Source organism: Triturus cristatus, chromosome 8 (genome assembly GCF_964204655.1).
Source record: "Triturus cristatus chromosome 8, aTriCri1.1, whole genome shotgun sequence".
Taxonomy (NCBI): domain Eukaryota; kingdom Metazoa; phylum Chordata; class Amphibia; order Caudata; family Salamandridae; genus Triturus; species Triturus cristatus.
In genome coordinates, this window is record NC_140591.1 from 1018232643 (window position 1) to 1018255504 (window position 22862).

Sequence of the window (22862 nt, forward strand, 5' to 3'; positions counted from 1 at the left end):
CCATGGTAGTTATTAAGGTTTTCAGGAATGCAGTTAAAACTCAAGATCATCAGGTGTGGAACCTTAATAGAGTTGTGGTCTTAAAAAATGGACACATGGACAAGGAACATGAGATTCTTGACCTTGGTTACAAACTTTCAAAAAAGTCATCTAAGAAGAATCAAGCTGCACCTGGTCTGGATCTTCGATGCTCGTTGAGGATTCCAAATCGTCCAAGTTATCTGAAGGAATATGTATAATATTTTGATATCATCTTCATGCTTTAATGGTACAGTTTCCTGTTTTCTTTTTGTATTATTTTTTTTTACTTTTTATTTATCTCATTTTGAAGAAAGGGAGATGTGTGGTATCTTCCTCTCCATTAATTCTGTGGTTACCATGTGTGACATAATAGAATGTATGACGCTGTAGAAGGTTGAGATGTCATAGTGTTATGATCTGAAGTGTAGCAGTTGGAGCTGTTCTGGGAGACAGGTTGGATGGGATCTTCAATGGAGAATAAAACTATTTTCAAATCTACTTTGACGTGAGCCTGCATCTTAAATATCACAAAGAGTTTACCCTCATTATATACGACAATAAGGATATCCTCATTATAACCTATTATTACAATGAAAGATGAGATGGAAGCTTTAAAATACTTTATTGGAGACAGTGTTAAAAACATAAAAAATAATTTCAACACAATTTTCTTCTCAGTTAACTGTTTACAAGGGCACAGCCATATGTTCCTGTTTCATATTACTTGCTGCCAAAATAACGATGGGCGATTGAGAAGAGGCTGTGGCATAGGCCTAGGTGACATTAAAATGCAGCAAACATGCAAGGTGGAGATCTGTTTTCAGCCTATGGGACTGGTGAGAAACTTTTGATGGAATTTGTGAGGTTTATAAATGGATAGGTCTAAAATGTAACTTTGACGCAAAAATGCATGGTGTTAAAATATAATTCATAGATATATTAAATGAAGTAAGGAATAATACAATTAAGAACAACCTGTTTTGTAAACAACTACTGGGGTATCATTACAAACACAATAATGAACTGTGCTAAAATAATCTTAACTTCAAGGATAAATTAAATGAAAAATAAATATTCCACTCCAACTGATACCAAAATTAGATTCATGATTCTGTGAGCTACATACTCACTACAGCTAGGGAGGAAAATAACACACCAAACATTTTGCACTGGTCATCATAGAATGGTAAATTAAAATGCAAAATGGCCACCGGCTGGTCACCATACATGCATGCATGCAAGGAAAAGTATGATGATTACGGTAAGGAGTGGTGGTTTGTCTGATAGGGGATTTCATTGCATGTAAAACTATGCATGTGGTTTATCTACCACATTGTCCTCATAAAATGAAAACTCTTATATTTTTTGTAATTCTACCTATCTAACAGGCACAAAATAGCTATCCAATGGCAATGCATTTTGGTAAGAGCCCCGAAGATAATCAATGACACATTCAATCTGTAGGTCTATAAAAGCTCAAAAGCAAGCAAAGACAGGAAAAAAGAGAACTGACCTTACAGCAGTTAGAATAGAACAAACTTATTGAAAGACAACGCAAGAAACAGCTGGGTTTGAATTTGTATAATGGCTTGATCTATTTTTAGGGAATTAACCCTGTAAGTTCTGGTGTTCCTGTGTTTTGCAATAGGACATCAAGACGATTATCCAGAAGGATGTATCGGCCATGAGTACTATTCAGGAAAATGAAGGTGAAGGGGTGATCGGTCACAGAGTTGACCAGATGACTTAGCTACCCGGTTGCTCAGCTGGCCAAAAATACAGGGTAACGGCTACGAGCACAGTTAAGTGTGATAATATTTTTACAGCTATTTTTGCACCAATGATTTAAACAACCAGGAGTTTCCTTTAGATGGTTGACCATATCCTAGTTTTACATACATGTTACTGGCCATAAACACTAACATACTGCGTGTATGAGTAACAGATCATCCACACAGCTGCACAACACTAATCAAGTTAGAGACGCCTACTTGTTATGATCTTACTGAGCCAGTAGGCAACTCACATGGCCGTCTGACTTAAACCAAGCAAACACAAAGAGATGTGCTCTTCCTGCCACTGGAGTCAAGCTATACTGGCTGATGAGGGATGAAACCACAAAACCAGTCCGAGGATGTTTGTTTCCAGTCCAGGGAGGACCTAGCCTGGCAGTTCGGGCTGGACTGTTCCCACTGGGCGCAGGGTCAAGACTGATTTGCAAATGGCTGGGTTCAAACTGGAATTGCATGGTGAGCAAAAATTGATTTAGGCCCAGAGCTCTCTACTGGGGTGAATGTATGACATTGTTCTGCATTCTGTCTATCAATTATTCTTTTTGTGTCTGACTTAAACTAGCATCTTATTTCCCTCTATGCAAGAGCATATATTCCCTGATTTTCTTTAGACCATCATGCTTCACTATCCCACACTTAAACATCCTTATAAACTACATAAGAGGCATCTGGTCAAGTATAGTATAAATGGAGGTTCTATCTATCTAAAAGAACAGTACAAGGAATAGTAGCACGACAAATCTTACGGAACAATGGGGACTATTTCATTATTATTTTATACTCTGCAATTTGAATAAATATAATTTACCAAACATTTTATTGAGCAAATGCAATGTATTCCACAGTGTAGATGGCCTGTAGCATTTCCTAGTCCCCAGAAGAGGGATGTTTACTGGCAATAGATGAGCAGGGGTGCTCACTGGCTGCCACAATTGCACCGTCTTTTGACAACAATAGTAGGGTGTGAGTTTATGAGTTGTGGGATCATATGCAAGACCAATAGTAATACTCATTGAATCATTTTCATTTTTATTCCAGTTTATGTTTTAATCCCCTTAGGAACTGGTTTGGAAATCTAAAAATCTAAAAACCTCTAACAGGTGAAAATAACCTAGGAAATCATTTATTTAAGGACTTAAACATGTTAACCAAGCTGGAATCCCAACTAGTACCAATTTTCTCCCACTCCTGCAGTGATTTCCTTTTGTAAAAAATGTCTTTATTTTAACCATCAAGTACAGAGATGCATATCATTATATGCATTATACGCCATTTCACAATTACATACAAGTTGAACCATAAACAACAATCTGTTCCATTTCCAACGTTCCTTATTGTAGTAGATTGTGTAACACGTATCTATGGTTCCCTATAAAAACCCTCTCCTGCTCCCCTCACCCGGATCCCTGGTGAACAACAACAAATTTGTAACTACACAGCGTAATAGTGTGTGACCAAATCATTGAGGGAGGGGGAGAGTTCTGTTTCCCCTCTACTGCATAAGGGAAAATCTATCATCGTCTCTACACCACCCTTAGTCTCATTGTAAATCTGCAACGCTGTCTAACGTGTCAGCCGCATATCTCATGTTAAGTGAATCTGTCACGTCTCTTAGGTATGCCTTTAAGGGAGCCCAAATATACTGCGAGCAGGAGGTCGGAGGCAAAAGCTCTGCGTACGTGGTTAGTCGTTCCTTCCATTGTATTAGATCGTTTATCCAACCCTTAAATTTGGGGGCCATCCCTCTGCTCCAACGGCATGCAACCCTGCTTTTCGCCAGTAACAGTCCTGGAGAAATGAATTTCCTATGTGTATCTGGAGTTCCTTTGTATATCCTAACAGTGCTATAAGTGGAGTGAGAGTGATAGGGGCACCCACCATTCTGTACAGCACCGTCTCCACTTCTAGCCAGTACTGATGCACCTTTTCGCATTGCCATGCCAGGTGCAAGATCCCTGCCCCCTCCAGCCTGCATATGTTGCAAAGGTCGTCGGGTCTCTATTTGTACCTATGTAGTTTTGCCGGTGTATAGTATACTCGATGTGGGAATTTGAAATGTATGATACGCAACCATCTGCTAGCCTTATCATGCCTGTCTGTGTGCCGCACTAAAGCCATTGCCCGTCAGTAAGGGGTTCGCTTAGTTCCGAGTCCCAGCTAAGTCTGGAGCTCGCCTGTGTGTCTGGCCTCTCCGCAAGGGTTGTCATGTAAAGTCTGGAAACTGCATGTACTGGACTCGGTGACTGCAGTAGACTGTAAAATGTCGAAAATGTGGGGTCTCATGAGGGAAGCTAGTTTTAGCGGTGTGGACGTCCTGTTGTAGTCTTGAGATATAAAAAAGATTCTAGTTGTGTAGGGGACCCCTCGCTGCATAGGTCTCTAGGGTCTTTAAATTGTCCTTCATAATATAGATCTCCACACGTGCTAATTCCTCTCTTACTCAGCATGGTGCGGCATAACCGCTCGTGGCTGATGGGGAAAAGATGATGAAACCAGAAGAGAATATAGTAGGGGTTTGTGTAGAAGTCGTGCTAGTCTACTCCACGCAAGATTAGTGCAGGCAACAGTGGAGTAGGTGACCTCTTTTCCTGGGACTCTAACTTCCAAGTAAGAGGACGAAGGCAAGGGAGACATGTATCCTTGTTCAATGGCTAAGTGGAGCATATATGGAGGAGGACTGAGCCACTAGGCAGCATAGTGCTTTTTTATCATAATATCCTCACAAGCATTAAGTCCGGTTCCCCGCAAGATCTGATCCCCACTACTGTATTCCAAAAACTAGACCCCCCCATACTTCTCCCCATCATGCAGCTTCTTAATAGGTCACTCACGGAAGCTTGTGTTCCGGCAACGTGGAAGCACGCTATGGTCCTCCCTTTATTGAAAAAAGCTAACTCCGACCCTGAAACTCTCTCCGCCCAATCTCTCTCCTTCCCATTTTTTCCAAGATTTTGGAAAAACATGTTAATCTTCAACTGACCCAGTTTGTGGAAACCGGTAACATCCTCCACTCCTCTCAATCTGGTTTTCGTGCCGGCTACTCAACTGAGTCAACCTTACTGGGTGTGACTGAAAATATCCGCCAACAAATTGACAAAGGAGAAACGGTAGCTCTTATCCTATTGGACTTAAGCGCAGCTTTTGATACCGTGTCTCATTCCTCTCTCCTAAAAATTCTTAACATTAAGGGATTCAGCGGCAAAGCCCTCTTGTGGCTGTCCAGCTTTTTATCTAATAGGACGTTCCAGGTCTTTTCCCCCCACAGCTCTTTCCTTGACTCATGCATCCCCTTATGGAGTCCCTCAGGGCTCCATTCTCAGTCCACTACTCTTTAATATATATGTTAGTCCTTTGGCGAGTATAGCAGAACAAGCTGGTCTGACATCTATTCCTACGCGGATGACACTCAACTTATTTTTTCACTCTCCCACAAAGAAACCTCCAACCCTCCCTCCTTGCAAACAGGATTATCTAAGATAGCCGACTGGATGCACATTAACAAACTCAAGATAAATGGAGGCAAGACTGAACTCCTCATTTTTTGCAATAAAAAATCACTCTGGGGCCCCCAACATTGGCCCTCTGAGAGGGGTGACCCCCCATCCCATCTCTTTCAGCACGGAACCTGGGCATCATTATCGATGACCAACTGACTATGAAACAACAGGTGATCAGAGTAGCTTCTACCTGTTTTGCTATTCTGAAAAGGCTTCGAAAAATTCTCTGGATACTTCCAGCGGCTACCCAAAGAACTGTTGTACAGGTGCTGGTCATTTCCAGACTGGACTACGGAAACGTGCTCTATCTGGGTGCAAAAAAAGAAGTGCTCCACAAACTTCAAGTAGTCCAGAACTCTGCGGCCAGACTTCTTTGCCAACTTCCCAGAACCGCCCCAACCATGGGTGCACTTCGTGAACTTCATTGGCTGAGAATTGAGAACAGCAACAAATTCATAGCCCTATGCTACATGCACAGAATCAATACGGGCTCAGCTCCCAACTACCTTAGAACTTTGGTACAACGCCATCAGCCCTCAGGATCACTCCGATCCTCAAATCAACAAAAATTCCAGGTGCGCAGAATCAAACGTGCCAAAATGGGGGGACGTTCTTTTGCCTTCCTGGCTCCTTCCCTCTGGAATTCTCTTCCTACTTACTTACGTCATGAAAGGGTGTTTATTAGATTTCGTAAGGAACTTAAAACATGGCTCTTTAACCAGAAATTCTTCCAGGTTGACTTCTTGATCCTGCCTCTGTCTTGCATTGTCCTAGGCGCCGGGAAACCTCCGGGTAGCTGTGCGCCATATAAATTCAATAAATGAATAAATAAATAGTGGGTGTGTGCCAAGAGATAATAGAGTTCCATATCTGGTGTCTCAAAGCCCCCAAGTGCAAATGGGAGGGTAAGTATCTTCCAATTCCAATTGACTCTGGGTTGTCCCCCCCCCCCCCAAGTTATTCGAAGTAGTTTGAAAGAATGATCTTCCTGGGGGGTTTGATATGTTGAGATAAAAATATCAAAAGCTTTGGAAGGATAACCATTTTTATAAGGGAGATCCGGCTCGCCATAGACAGAGGCAGTGTTATCCAGCGTGATATTGAAGTTGCGACGGAGGTTATGGCTGGGCCATAATTTGCCCGCAGTGAAATCGGCAGGTAGGCTGTCCGGCCCACGGGCCCTACCAGATCTTAGCGGCATTATAGCCACGCGGATCTCCTCTTCCTCAATATCCGCTGAGAGGAATTCTCTCTGCGCATCTCTCAGCCACCCAAGCACTAGATCTTCAAAGTAACTATCTACACCTTCTATCATCTGCATCATGTAAAGGGAAGAGTAAAATTCAGAGAAGGAACCAAGGATACTTTTGGTGTCTCTGCATACTGAACCACCAGTGTTTTCAACTACTACTATATAGTTGGAGAACCTGGGGATACATACTGTTTCGGCTAGGGCTCTCCCCGGGCTCTCTCCCTCTCCGTATCTGCGGGCGCACTGGTATTTAGATCTGAAGAGGTCTTCTTGTTCCGCTGTTTATTGGTATTTTGTTATCAGCTTAAGAAGTTGGGCCTGCAGCTGACCTTTCAATGTGTTTGTTGTGTGTGTTTCAATGGCCTTAATGTCTGTTTCTATCTCTTAAGCTGCCGTCGGATATTCCTTAGAATCCCCCTCTTTATTTTTATTTATTTTATTTGAAGAGTTTTATAAATCGCTAGCCCGACCCAAAGGTATCGGAGCGCTTTACAGCATGAACCACTCGTAGGATACATTAAGCATGTTAGTATATACAATGACTCATGACGCATCGCATAATATCGTCGTAGTTTGCAGAATGTCACTCGTAAGGTAAGTTATCACAGTAGAATGTACAGAGAACATATGACGCCTCACGTAAGGTGGTCGTAAAAAGCACAGTGACTCACAATGGGATTCGACCGTGGGGGGTGGGGGGCGGGGGGGAAGTCATTGGGAAAAAGTGAGGTAGAGGTTATTGATGACAAAGTGTCTGAGTGCTACTTTGGCTTGACTTCGGCGGCTAGTTTGTAGCTATCCGTTTGGGAGAGATCAGTTGAGGAGGAGGTCTTTGAGCTGCCTTTTGAATTTTAGGTAGGAGGGGTAAGTCCTTATATGGACTGGTAAGGAGTTCAATATTTTCGGCTCACTTCCTACGAAGGATCGAGAAGCGGTTTTTTGTTTGCTAGTTTTTGGGGGGATAAGGAGTAGAGTGTTTGTACTCCTTAGGCTTCTTGTCTGACTGGCCTTCTGGAGTTTAGCAGCCAGGTAGGCGTGTTTCCCTGTGTGCAGCGTTTTGTGCGTGTGGCAGGCGTGAAGTTGGCACGCATTTAGACTGGGAGCCATTTTAGCTCTGAGTGCAGGTGAGATGTGATCATATTTTTTTACTCCGGTGACCATTCTGGCTGCTGCGTTCAGAGTTGATCTGAGGGGAGCAAGATGTGATTTTGCTTTTCCTGTGAGGGTTGCAATCCCGTAGTCCGGTCTAGACAGTACCAGGGATGGAGTAGCTTGTTTGAGGTCGCTCGGAGGGATGAAGGGTTTTATTTTGTTGAGTAGTTTAAGGTTGAGGAAGGCGCTCTTTGCGGTGTTCTTGATGTGTTTGCTCATGTGTAGTTTGGGGTCCACAGTGATTCCCAGAGATTTTGCAGAATCGGCTAGGGTGGGGCTGTAGTTGAGAGCGTTGATGGCTTTTATCCATTGTGTGATTTGGGGGTTCTCCTCTATGTTGGAGATGAGGAGGATTTCCATCTGGTCTTGATTTAGTTTTAAGTGGTTGCGTGATAGCCAGTGCTGGACTTCTCGTAAAGTGGCGTTCAGTCTCTGAATGTCTTCGAAGGAGGAGGTTTCCAGATAGATTTGGGTATCATCTGCATAGAGGTGGAAGGGAATGTTGTTGTTTTTTAGTATGGTGGTAAGGGGTTCCATATAGATGTTGAAAAGTAGTGGGGAGAGTACTGACCCTTGGGGGACACCCCTGCTCACGGGGAGTAGGTTCAACGAAAAGTTCTTGATTTTTATGCTTTGGGTGCGGTTCTGTAGGAACTTTGTGATGCAGATGCCTCGCACAGTGACCTTGAAGGCCTCCCATATGCAGGCTAGTGTAGAAACTTGATTCTAGATGCCTGGGAAAGAAATCGCCTATTTCCTGATTCAGTTCTGTATCAGCCCCATGATAAAGCATGCCACTAAAGGAGGGTCTGGGGATTGGAGCTGTCTTTAAAAAATACAAATCAGTCTATCTGAATCTAGAAACTCAGATCCTGTAGTGGTGTGTCATTACCCAAGCAACCTAAAGTCCCTAAACAATAACACAAGGAACTAATATTCAACAACTTCTTGAAACAGAGCCTGCCAGCCTCATGATTTCAGCATGTTGTAAGTTTAGGGAGGCAGTAGGGTAAAATCTCTTTAATATCCACCTCCTCCCCAATCAGTTGTTGTAGGGTTCCCTAGTTGCAGGCTGACCCAGAGTCGGAATAGTGCTGCCATTCACCATCGCAGGCATGAGGAAATTGGAATTATTTTGATTATAGTTTTGAAATATGAGCTGACAGAGAGGCAGTAACTACCCCCCTCCAACCAACCCAACCTCATTCTGCCTTTCCCTCGAAGCACTGCCTTTATCCAACTTCCTATGAAAATGATCGATTAACTCCAAAAGAACAGAGTTTGTCCCTCTGCCAGGTTGAAATTCTGCCTATAGAGAGCTAGTGAACTCTCAAAAAATATTACTGAGTAAGCACAATGCTCTGAATCATTTTGGATAAATAGATGTTTTTTATAAAAGGTCTTGAAATTAACAAATCGTTAGTGGTTGATTCTTTTCAACTGTAGAGACATTATTGAATAGTGAAGCACCTCTTGTGGTGAGCATATAGCCAATGAGGCATACACTGTTGAAAAAAGGCACAAGTGACAGCTGGATGACATACAATTTGCTTAGATACCATTATGGAGATCTGACTTTTGTAACAAAAAGTACATCAGAGTAATTGTCATTTTCCAGGATTGCTTGGAAGTGTAGTTTTCATTAATTTGCATTGCAGACAAGAAATAAAGAATAGGAAATAAATAAAGAATAGGAAAAAGGACACCCAGACCACACTCCATAAAAATGAAGAGTTTGGTGAGCATCCAAAATTCTACTTCTAGAGGAAAATGTTAATTCTGGAACATTTTCCAATGGGTAAATTTCCTATTGTTGTGGAAATTCAATCTGTGAATTTAGCATTTTCATACACTAATTTGAGATTCTATATCAGGACCGGAGGCTTCGGATTATGCTTATATCTCTCTTCGCTTTATTATTACAAAACACACAGCAGCCAGAGAGATCTCAGAGAAATTAATGAACCATACAATACAAAAAACTACAACTCCCTACAACCAGGGAGGCATCCAGGTACGTAGTCCATCAACTCTTTCCATTATCAACAATACAAAGTCCTATGTCTGTCTCCTCCCTTTGTCTTTCTTCGCAGCCAGTTAAGTGGTCTCTCTCTATCTGTTTATATACTCTATCATCTGTAGATTGTGCAAAGTTCTGTCGTTTTTTCTTGGCATTATTAGTATTTGAAGCGCTGTTTCTTTGTGGCTTGAACGCTTGGTATTTTTCCGTTTCAGAGCCCTAAGCCGGCTGCGGGAACGTTCGTCGCTCCTTACACGGCCGGCCCCCCTGCTGGTGCGGCACTGTCTGCGGCTGCTAGAGGGACTCGCTCGTCTAGTTGCTCTCACGCCGCGGTTCCTCAGATGAGGAGCGCGCCGCGAGAGGAACGAACGCCGAGCCTTGTCCCCCGTTCTGCCTCACCTGAACGTCCGTGTATATGGATTGTATTCCTGCTTCATTTTTCATTAAACACCCCGGCGGGGGTCCGTATTGCGGGTTTTCACCCGTGGTGAACGCGCCTGGCAGCGCTGTAATGTGCACCTTGTCTGGGCCTATTTTCCTCTCGCTTTGTGCGAGCGCGCATTTGTGGGCATTAAAATTGCTGTGGCATACGCGCTGGGAGGCAGTCACCCGGTCAGGTTCTTCCTGAGGGTTTGTTGCGCGTTGCTGGTTTGGTGCAGACCTATCTGTGGTCCTTTGGGCTACCTAAATTCTGTGCAGCCTGCGGCCTGCCCCTAATTAACTGTGTGTCTTTTTACTGTGAGTTGTGCACTTCACAGCTTCATTGAAGGGTAGTGGTGCTTACCTTTATAGTTACTTACCTTGCCACTATGACTGATCAGACAGAGTAGTATGAGGAGGAGGTCCAGGAGTACCTACCTTACGACGATGACTTCTTTGACACTGTAGATTCTTCAATTTATAGGGTGGTTAACGAAGTGGTTGGCCCTATGGAGCAACGCCTCTCTGACAGGATAGTTCAGGAGTGCAACAGGTTGGCTGCAGTGCGCGCAGGCACCGCGCCGCCCCCCGGTGAAAGTCATGAGGAGGCCCCCCACCACCCAAAAAACAGCGACCGGACGGCGTGGATGTGGACGCTTTTGCGTGCGTTAAGACGGCTTTTTAGCTAAAGCGGCGACGGCCGTCCCTGTTCCTCCATCAGCGGAGGCTCCCCAAGATATTCCAGACCCTCCGCCCCTGCAACGGATAACGACACTCAGGGAGATACCGACGAGGAGGAAGGGTCCTCTAGTCCCTGGCGTCCAACGCCTACCGCCTCTTCTGCGGCACCGGAGGAAGATGCTGATATGCTCAACCCTGATGATAACATGCATCCCCGGTCGTCGGCCTAGGTGCCGGGTGATAAGGTTGCCCGTTTTGTTGCGAATTGCCTCGGCAAACCTCTTGAGAAGGAGGCGCGGAGTTGTTTGAGGGCGGAGTGTCCGTGACCCTCCCTAGCCGATAAGATTGCTTTCACGCCGGATTTGGACCCTAAAATTGCCACATTTTTGGCGAAATATGTGAAGGACCCTAGGAAGGTTATAGATAGGTCCTGGCAGTCCTGTCAGGACTAGCTCCTCGACGATATCGGTCCAATGACCAAAATCTTGGACATGGCGGAGGAGGCTAAAGTGTCAGGTTCAGCCATTTCCCCGGAAGTCCTGTCAAACTGGGCCCAGCGGGCCATCATTTTTATGGGCAACGCGAATTGCGCTCTTTCAACCGAGCGTCGCCGCTCGTTGTTGATCAAACTAAATCCCAAACTTGGGGACCTGGCTTCTTCTGAGGCAGGGGCAGTGGCCCAAGGGGGCCTGTTTGGTGAACCATTCATTAAAGAACTAGGGAAATTTGTCTCTACGTTTACTTCGTTGGACAAGGCCCAATCCAGTATTAAAAGGGTTTTTACCCAACGGGTTTTCCGTGGGGCCGGTCGAGGCAGGGGACACTCGTCCGGCCGCGGATTCCAACAAAATCAATCAAGGGGACAAGGCTCTGGTCGCGGACAATATAATTCAACCGCGAACTACACGAACTTCTATCCAAGGCGAGGACAACGTTTCAGAGGCCGTGGAGGTTTCAAGTCCAGCTCTGGCGGCGGAGGTTCAAACGGTAAGTGTCCTGCCCGCATAACAGATTCGCATAGGGGGGGCGGCTAGCGTGCTTTCAAAGCGCTTGGGCAGCGTTAACCTCCGATGCATGGGTTCTTCAAACCGTTCAGGGTTTTCATGTAGATTTTTGCGGCAACCCTCGACAAGAGACGTGGCCTCGTCCGCTAGTTTTCAGCCCCCAAGAAGCACAGTTGATCGACAAGGAGGTCTCCGAGTTGCTCCGGAAAGGAGCCATTTGTCGCTCAACTTTGCACCCCCACGGTTTTCTCAGCAATATTTTTCTGGTGGACAAAGCCGACGGGGGTCGTAGACCGGTTATCAACCTCAAGGAATTCAACGCTTGTTTAGTGTACGGCCATTTCAAGATGGAAGGTATGCACCTGCTGTGCGATGTCCTTCTGCCATCCGATTGGATGGCACGCTTGGACTTGAAAGATGCTTATCTGGTGATTCCCATTCACCCGCCCCATCGGCTGTTCCTACAGTTTTGCTGGAGGGGTCTGGTGTACGAGTTAATCGCCCATCCATTCGAACTTTCCTCGGCTCCGTGGTGCTTCACCAAGGTGCTGCACCCTGCAGTAGAGTTCCTTCGGGCGCGAGGCATTCGCATGATCGTCTATTTAGACAACCTTCTTCTTATGGCTCAGTGTCCCCAAACCCTGTTGCGGCAGCTCCAACAGACGGTGTCCCTTTTGCAGGATCTAGGTTTTATTATCAACGATACTCAAGCCTTCCCAGTCGGTGACTTTACTTGGGTTTGTGGTGGACTCCGTTCAAGCGACTCCGAGGCTTCCGTCGCGGAAGATGGCGAAGATTCGCCACAAATTATGCCGGACTGTTTCCAGGCCAGCCACCTCTTCGCGACATTTGGCCAGACTCGTGGGCCTTCTGTCATCCTCGAGCCAAGTGATCTTTCCAGGGCCCTTGCACTATCGGGCCCTTCAGCGCCTCAAGGCGTATCATCTCAGGAGAGGTCGGTCGTATGATCATGTGGTTCCTCTTTCGGCGGAAGCCAGGGAAGAGATTGCATTGTGGTTATCCCATATGGAGGCGTGATTTTCGGTTCAGTTCCAGATTTGGTCATCGAGTCCGACACCAGCAGGTCGGGCTGGGGCGCTCGGTGCAGAGATTTTTCCACCGGAGGGGTTTGGTCTCTAGACAAACAGGATCTTCTTATCAATTGTTTAGAACTACTAGCGGGTTCTTTCGCGGTGCGATGTTGGACCAAAGACAGAGTGCAGTCTTGCGTCCTATTGAAAATGGACAACCTCTCCGCAGTTCGGTATGTCAATCGGTTGGGAGGTCCCCGTTCCTGGGCGTTGGCGAATCTAGCAAAAGACTTTTGGGGTTTCTGTCTGCATAACCATATCTCGGTGACGGAGGAGTATTATCCGGGCCAGAACAATCGGGTCGCGGATTGGCACTCAAGACATCTCTACGATTCCAGCCTTCGGAAGCTGGACCCTCCGATCTTCCGGTGGTTGAACAATCTTTGGGGACCCTTTTCGGCGGATCTCTTTGCCTCTCGCCTGGACAACCAGGTTCCGAGGTTCTTCAGTTGGAGGCTGGATCCGATGGCTCTTGCCACGAATGCCTTCCTTCAAGACTGGAGCGCGGAACGGGGCTATGCGTTCCCACCTTTTTCAATGATAACGAGGGCGGCGGCTCAGATCCGCCAGCAGAGTGCGGAAGTAAGCCTGGTAACACCCTGTTGGAGGTCTCAAGTTTGGTTTCCTGTTCTTCTGGAACTTTCCTGAGATTCTCCAATCCTACTCCCCCTGTATCCTCAGCTTCTTCTGAACCCGGACGGAGATCCTCACCATCTAGTCACACAGCTCCGACTCATGGTGTGGCGGATTTCAGGCGACGGTGGTCGTTGCCGGGTCTTTCGAGACAGGCTGAAGCCCTACTGTCAAAGGCTTGGGCAGATAGCACCACGAAGCGTTACCGGTCTACGTGGGCACGATGGGTTCGTTGGTGTCTTCGACGGAGTCTGGATCCCGTGGTTGCAGGAGTCGTTCCCATCTTGAATTTCTTTGCCGACTTAGCGTTGGAAGGTTTAGAGTATCGTTCCATTAACGCGATCAGATCCGCGATTTCGGGCGGTCACGTTCCGTTGGACGGGACCCCAATTGGGGAGCATCCATTGGTTTGCAGACTTCTGCGGGGTATAAGATTGTCGCTGCCCCCGGAACCTCACTATTCTGTCCTGTGGGACATCAACTCGGTACTAAACCTGTTTCTTTCCTGGAAACCCAATAGATAACTGTCTTTAAAGGAATTATCTTCCAAGCTTGCTATGCTTTTGTGCTTGGTCTCCTGCAGGAGAGTTTCAGATGTTTGCGCTTTGGACATCTCGGCGCGGACTTTTTCCCCGGACGGGGTCGTTTTTATGGTAGGTCACCGTACTAAATCTCATACAAGATCGATTTCGTACCCGTCTTTTCGGACTCTCCAAAATTATGTGTGGTGGAATGTCTGAAGGCGTATGAGGACTTAACGCAGGAACTCCGCCCCCCGGGCGAGCAACAACTCTTGATAGCTCTCAAGAAACCACACAAGGCGGTCTCTTCTCTCACCATAGCTAGGTGGGTACGATGGGTTATGCAAGAGGCTGGTATTGACACTAAACAGTTTGGTGCCCACTCAGCAAGAGACGCTATGGCCTCAAAAGCTTTCGCGCTGGGGGCGCGTCTGGAGGATTTAATGATTGCAGCAGACTGGTCTTCGGACTCTACTTTCAAGAGGTTTTATTTTAAACCGGTACTGGATGTGGCACAGTTAGTGGTAAGTAAGCTTTAAACTAGCATAAACCTAAGCCTCCGGTCCCGACATAGAATCAGAATTTGCCTAGCATCGTGACGGTAAGTTCCAATTCTATTAAGGACATGGAGGCGAGGATTATCCCTCCCGGGGCACAATGGTGCGAACCCACCCGTATGATAGTAAATAATCAGTTTTCTTTCCTGGTGGTGATGCTCAGTGTTTTTTTTTTTTTTACTTGCCTGTAATAAAGTTCTTGTATTATGTTCGCTGGTGTATCGCATGTTTTTTGGTGGTACTGACGAGCACTTACATCGGTTTTTGGTTTTTTTCAGGAAATGATAGATCTAAACAGGACTAGTGATGGAGTGGCGTGACTTGCGCGAAGAAAGAGGAAGGGAGGAGACAGACATAGGACTTTGTATTGTTGATAATGGAAAGAGTTGATGGACTACATACCTGGATGCCTCCCTGGTTGTAGGGAGTTGTAGTTTTTTGTATTGTATGGTTCATTGATTTCTCTGAGATCTCTCTGGCTGCTGTGTGTTTTGTAATAATAAAGGGAAGAGAGATATAAGCATAATCCTCGCCTCCGTGTCCTTAATAGAATTGGAACTTACCGTCACGATGCTAGGCAAATTCCGATTCTTAATGCTAATTTGCAAAATGTAGATTATGTTTTAATTTGCTGTACAACTAAAATCTACTGAAACATTGAGCGGATGCAATATCTGGGGGTGAGAAATGGCTAGCAAAATACAGTGTAACGACTGCACTTATTCTACAAAAAAGAATACACATTTTATGTTTAATATTTAATACTTCAATATGTGAAGTGAAATTGAAGTCCATGGGAATCACATCTATATTTTAGGAATGACCAATCATTCACAGAGCCACAATTCTGTACAGATTCTATTTTATAGTGCTTTTTATTGTGGCACAAGACCTGATAATCATTTACATTCTAACTAGAAGTGGAACAAATTGCAATACATTGACAAATATGAAGAACATAAATACCATGTCTGGCTTCTCTTCTATGTCACTCTCTTCACTTTTTATTTCTTCATCGGTCCCTTCGTCACTGTCATCAGAGGAACTGCTTACAGCTGAAAAATATGGACATACATATCTTCATAGCAGAGTATTCTAGACAGTACAAGTGTCGAAATATCATAGAACAGCATCTTTTATTGACATTCTTTGACATAGCTGTTGTTCTGACTAAAAAGCAAGTTTTTAATTGTGTAAATACATTTCACGAATTAGCTTACATTTTGAGGAACAGACCCAATTTGTGGATGGAAAAAGAAGACTCATGCTAGCCATTTATCATGGAGTGCTTTCTATAGAAATAAACTAGATCAGGAGCAAGGAGAAAAACTCCTCTGCCTCACATGCTTGCTTCAGAGGAATTTCAGGGAACTCCCCTAATGGTAAATGCTTTCGTTTTTCCAATCTAAGTTTCACAATGATGCAATAGAATTCTAGACAAAGTGTTTAATAGACATTGACTAGACCAAATCTCAGTGTTAGAAACTATGTTTTTAAAGATAAATGTTTCATCAAACCATCAGCAACTGTCCGTGGGTTTACCCCACTACGTTCTTCAAGTTTCACTTATGTACTTTGGTGTTGTGTCATGTGCAGCTTATTGATTCTCATAAATTACAACACTTAGACTATAGATCCCTTAGCCAAACATTTGATTCAGATTCACTGTGATTCTACATAGCACACACTAAAAAGTACCACAAATCAATTGTATTCATACTAGCTATTTCCCTGGGAATGCATTCTGCCTATTGCTTACCATTGGATCTGCACTTTCTAACTTACATTATGCATCTTTCTATTTCCTGGCTCTATTTGTTTTAAGCTGTTCAGCTTGAGTTCCTTACCTTGCCCAAACCATGCATACTGTATCCTTCCGAGATCTCACTTTCTGTAAACAGGCCTTTAAATCTTTTTCTTGTCACATTTGCTGTGCATTTAAACACAAAGGTCAAATGTCAGCTTCAATGGAGCTTGGCGTCTACTTTGATTTTTTGTGACTTTAAAGTGGGAGCGTTTATAGGAAAGCAAGAGGAATGCAGATTACTCTCCCAATGGAGTTTGCTTGTTCCCCTCCAATACTCCAGTTAATGAGGCTGTAACATAATCCTTAAAACAGGCCTTCAGGGAGGAGGTGCGCGCATATTCTGAACAAATATTCATGTCGAGGTTCTTCTATCCAAGCACTGTTGGCTTTTGCCTAATATGACCCTCTACTGAATGTCTAACGATCTTTCTGTTTAGTCAGCGAGTGAGCATCAAACCCGTTTAATACTAATAAGAATTCGCAAGCCAAAAGGTATAGCTTACACAACTACACTCCTCTCTACGCCCCTCCACTCTATGCCACTCCACGACAATCGACTATACAACACTCTACTTCACTCGGTGCTACTCCAGTTTATGACAAATCTACTCTGCTCTGCGCCACTCTTCAACACTCAACTCCACTCTATGTTCCACACTCTAGACCACTCCATTCTGCTCTACACCACTCCACAACACTCAGCTCTGACACTCTACGCTACTTAACTCCACGCCCTCCATGCCCCTCTACACCACTCTACACTCCTCTACAAACTTTTACCAATGGTGAACAACAGCCACACTGGTGTGCAACATGGTTAAAACATATTGGCACAGCCAATAATTGTTTCATAGGTGAGACCTATTGGCTTTTCAAATGCTTTTTTGCGGTTTCTTACTGCGAACACTAAGAACTGTTTTAACATAGCAGAACAGTCAATAGGCAGACTTATCTTTGGCTTCCTAGCCACTCCCCTACCTAACAGGGTTAAAACTGTTTTTAAATCCTACTGTGACTGAAGTCTGTCTGTTTAGGGGTATCCTGAGGATCAATAGGAGATGCACCCTGCCCCCTTTCTGGCATCTCCAAGTCAAAAGAGTTAGTGATAAGGCTGCCTTTGTTCTGCTAATTGTTATGTTTATTCATAAATAGCTCATCCCTGCTACCTGGTCAGTGGCAAACATCCACTGGCCTTGCCTAGGCTCAGAGGCAGGCCATTGACTGCAGAGCTAAGGTCGCCAACTCTCTTAAGGATGCATATTCTAGCTCTAGAGATGGGCTAAGTGGCAAAACTGGTTTTAACTTAGCCTAAAGTACATTTTACTAAGTTACATAGGTGCTTAAATTACTTTAAAAATCTGATTTGTACAACTCGCCCGGGATCAAATCGGGGCATGTGGCTTTTCCCGCCTTAAGTCTGCTGATTGCTGACAGAGTGTCTTCTAGGCTGAAGACCAAAGATTGGTTATTAGCATTCGCCGCAAGGGTAGTGATAGATGGGGTGCATTTGGCCCTATCGGTGTTTAAACTGCCCTGAACCTCTATCCCGGAATATAGTTTTGTAAAATGGTCCACCCAGATCTCCGGTTGGATGTGATAGCTAAGAGTGAAAACATTCTCCTTACAGACTGGTGCAAGTCATTGAGTATGAAGGACCTGTGGGAACATCCGGATAGGGCTACAAGAGACTACTTACTGAGATTAAAAGCCAGATATTGGGAGGTGGTGGCCATCAACTACACTAATAATTTGACCACTGGTCAGTTAACATCTACATTTTTAGCTGTAAAGTCACGCCCACAATCTGAACCCTTTCTGGATCGAATCTCTCCCCTTCTTGCAAGAAGTCTATATGTGAGATTCAGATAGGGCAATATGCTCCTAAAATTTCCAAGTAAGGAGGCGCCTGGCCTAGTATTGGATTTATGTCCTTCCTGTACTACTGTCAGAGAAACTGAAGAACATATTTTGTTTTTCTGCCCTAGATACCAGCAGATACGCAGGAGGTGGATAAGACCAATGTGCCTTAATCTAGGAGTTAGGCAGTATCAGATTGTGTACAGAATTTTAAAATCAGATGTATCTGAACCAATAGTTTTTTCTGTCAGTCGCTTTTTATTAGTCTTCTGGATAATGCGCCAGAAATTTTTATTATAGATTGCACTGTATTATTAATTGTTCTGCAAAATATGTACCTATGCATTGTGCACTTTAGGAACGTTCCCCTCATTTCTTCAGGAAGCATGCCCCATAGCGGTTTCTTAATGTATTCTGATGCATGTTCGGCTTGCCATCTTTTTAGTGTTCTTTTTAATAAGCTACCTTAAAATGTACCTGTTTTTATATTTTATATTTTTTAATTGTAAATTGATAATGTTTTTATCTTTTGTGTACTTTGAAGGTTTTGTACAAAACAAACCGAATAAAGTTTGATGATGATGATACTTTAAAAATCTGATTTCACCATTAAGTTGGATTAAAAACAAAAACTAATCAGGAAATAACTTTGAAGCATTTTTTGTAGCTCTATCCTATGAAAAGGTGCAAAAAGAATAACTATTTTAATCCTATCTAGGCCCATAAGGGAGAAGCCTAGCCAGTGCTACAAAGTGAAATAGCTTTTTATTTCACTGTGAGGGCATACTAATCCCAATATGTACTGTATAGATATAAAAAATGGGTTGTTTCATACTTGGCAAAGCAAAATCTAACTGCAGTGCATTTATACTGAAGCCTAGCCAGAGCACAGAGGTTGGTCAAATATAAACTACATAGCATATATGACATTTAATTTTCCAGATCAAAGACACACTTTAGGCACCATTTACAATGGACTTTTAGGGAAGTTATGTGGGCGAAATAGGATGTTCCAGTGTACAGCAATTGCTTTGGAGGGGAAGCACAGGCACTTAACTACTGTTTAGCATGTGTAAAGTGCAGAGTCCTACAGCCAGCAAAAACAGGGTCTGGAAAAAGATGGCAAATCTGGGAAATCCAGGCACAAAAGGTGGATTTGCTACAACCACCTTGTTGTGATGGAACAGGTATATATGAGTTCATTACAAAAACTGACAGGTTGCCAATTTCAAGTATTTCACCTAAACTGTTTTCCCACCCAAGATTTATGACATTTACCTTTTTGGTAGAAAACAATTCTTTTTAAACATTGTTCTCTACATTATTTTAAGGTGTAAATGCTATTATCCTTGAAAATGGCTTTACAGCATGACTTACACAGATCCTTTCTCTCTTCACTCTAACCTTCCATTCTCATTTCCCATCACATGTAGTGTAAGGCCCCCATTATTTCATCGCTAACGTGGCTTGCTTCTATTGCATTATGCTGATAACTGTTTAACAATATGGTACTTATGTTTTGTGAATTATGAATGATGGGTACCTTTACTTAATTTAAGAAACCATTGTGATCCAGACCAAGTGGTTTCCTATGTAGCACTTCATAGGTAGGTATTCTCACGAGGCTCTTTACACACTGATTCAGGAATGAAGAGGACTCTCTCTTACAACAACCAGAGATGTCCATCTTGGTAGTCATGGAGCTCGTTTCTCCATCAAAGCCACTGGTTGGTAGCAAGTTGAGCCCCCACAAACAAAGCCTGGCTTTGCAAGCAAATGGCAGCATGCTGGTACCAAACAGGCGACAATGCGCTGTATCTCTACCCAATAGCAGAATTTTAGGTGCTTATTCTAATTAGCAGGTAGTAGGAAGGGGAATTATAGACAATAACATGCTACTCCTTTTCATTTTAGTTATTTTCAGTTTGTTCGCCATTACGTTTTGACTGTCATATTTGCTACAGTAATTTCGACTTGGTTCGGCACTATTTTTGTTTCTAATAAAAGCCTATAATAAGCTCAATTTACAGAAAGGGTATAGTAGACCCCCAAAAAAGTATCTATGAATGTCTGTTTCTAAGGTGGATTTCTTCTAGCTAAGTTTGGGACAGGTTGGCGGGACACCTGTTTTCTCTACTCGAAATGGAAGTTGGTATACCGTGTTGCCTGAAGGGCCAAGGGAAATTTACTGAGTGAGAGCACGTTTAGCACAGCTACGTGACAATAACAGACGATCTAATAAGGGTCTCATAAGAGAACTGCCTTCTCAGTCAAGTTGTTAATAATGTATATAGCATCTATTTTACATCCCACAGTTTGCTTCAAGATAAGAGATTCAGCCAAAAGGCAATCCAGGGTTTAGCCTAGAGATTAAAGTTTGTGCATCCTCAGACTTTCTTCTTGACACTGTGAGCTTTAGGCCTATACCTGACCCGAGAGATCTAGTTAACCTATATTGGATAAACAATGATGTTATTTGTTTGGGGGGGGGGGTGATTTGATCAAGCATCGCAACTTTAAACTCAACTCTATTACAAATACAGCCAATGGTACATCAAGGGCCTTGTAAGGTGAGACAACATTTTCAATCTTAAAATACTCTTCCCTCTTCTCTTGACTTTTTGTAAAATCCAAGCAGGCATCCCGGCATATAATGTATTGGCACAAACGATAACCCCCTAACCAGAGTAACTCTCTACACCACTTCTAGTATACCCTTTACCAGTTTGAGCTGGAAATGGCAGTTTTCGACCGACTGGCTTGCATGTATGCTTCTCAAAGGTGCAGTAAGTGGACATGGGTCATGGTCTACAGTTAGGTGAATGTGTAGATGCCACAGAAGGTGCTGCCCTACGTACTCAATTTACAGAACAAACAGCAACATCACAAAACTCTGCCACCATAAACAACAATAGATGTACACTTACAGTTTTCTTCAACCTCCTCTTTATCTTCTGAGGGCCCGGTTTTCAGGACAGAGTCTACACCAGGCAACCTACAGCGTCTTCTCTTCCGCCCCTTCCTTCTCCTAAAAAGCAAACAAAAGTAGAAAAAAAAACCAGTATCATTGCTGAAATGAATCAATAGTGCAGCTGAATTATTTAAAGCATTACACTACTTTTACTATCCTGTTCACAAGCCTGATCCTGCAAATCTGTACCAGGGTCAGTAAAACACGCCTAGGAAGGATTCCCAAGACATACTTCTTTAATAAGTCGGAAGGAGATAGCAAAGAAGCTCAGACAATTGGAGTGAGGCAGAAGGAGGTCAGATGAGTGGTAACAGCATGTGGGTGGGTGAGGTAACCAAAAAAGTATACAGGATATAACAGGAGAATCAATGACAGGAGAGTCAGGAGGCACTGAGCAAAGATTAAAAGTCAGAGAACTGGGGAACTCCCACAAACTGAGAAGAAGGGGTAACATTAGCTGCCCATAAGAAACAAAAATTCTGGGCTAAAAACACAATAACGTGAAGAATGTTGTGCACTATAAGAAACAGTAGACTTGTGTACAAACGATCACATATCATGGTTTATGCATTTAACCCCTTTATCCTTAGCTCCCCCCCCCCCCTTTCCTAATTTCCCTCTGCCTCTGCTGAAAAGTAGGGGGGTATGAAACCAACCTGTCCAGGACGCTGGCTACTGTATCAAAGTTCAAGACTAAGGACATGAACTTTGTTCGTATGAAATGCAGATGCCAGGAGAGTTGAATAATGAGAATCCCAGTGCCTCCAGCTAGGCTGTAAAAAACAGCAATATTTATGTCCCTTCTATTCTGCTGACAAGCGCTCACACAAGTAGATGCAAGCCAGGATCAAAGTCTCTTTTAACATCAATACCTCTAAATACAGCAGAGGGGACAAGATACTGCAGTCTCGCTGTCTGCATGTGGAACAGAAAGCAAGGGCAAATCAAACATTACAGAGCCATGTAGATAGTTTAGCAATACAAACACTATCTCCCTCACAAACGTGCTTTCATTCTCTCTATTTTGAAGTATGATCTTAAGCCAAGATGTAATGTTTCCTTACTTCCCTTGGGACTGGGACATAGCCAACCTTCCAAATTAAGGGACCACAGATCTGGCACTGCCTCACGCTGGAGCTACGCAAATGTAAGAAGCAATCTAAAATAAAGGTCATCTGAACAGGCGGAAAGTGTCAACACTCTTGAGCTTCAAGTGAGCACACCGACTGGATTGCAAGCCTTCCTTGCTTGGGAGTCCGATAATAATTTAGATAATTGCTATGTTCAAGGAGCAAATGTAGCCCTCCTCTGGCTATAGGATCTGGGTTTAAGCCAGCTACACTACCAGCTTCAACACTAGCTCCCACGACAGAAGGCTCAAGATAATGTGCTCACCGGTGACTTACTGCCAGCAAAGTGCTCACTCGCCCACCGATTTGGCCCAAGAAAATCTACTCCCTTTGTCCAGCGAGAGATCATATCAGGCTGGGCACCCTTTTGCAGGTACAAGCTTCACACTTGCCTCATACTCTTAAGTGTGGCAGGGACAAATCCTAGCATCCAGGACTGTCCTGTCCTGTCTGGC

General features: G+C 43.9%; 1 protein-coding gene across 2 annotated transcripts in view; it reads right to left on the minus strand.

Moving 5' to 3' along the window:
* Window positions 1-22862, minus strand: part of MSL3 (MSL complex subunit 3) — a 197423-nt gene that overhangs the window by 151652 nt on the left and 22909 nt on the right. For both annotated transcript variants that reach the window (XM_085622581.1, XM_085622580.1), the window contains exons 4-5: window positions 21234-21334; window positions 15609-15697 (exon numbers count right to left, since the gene is read on the minus strand). In XM_085622581.1, the coding sequence (XP_085478707.1) occupies window positions 15609-15697; window positions 21234-21334 (190 nt within the window). The remainder of the gene's footprint in view (window positions 1-15608; window positions 15698-21233; window positions 21335-22862) is intronic.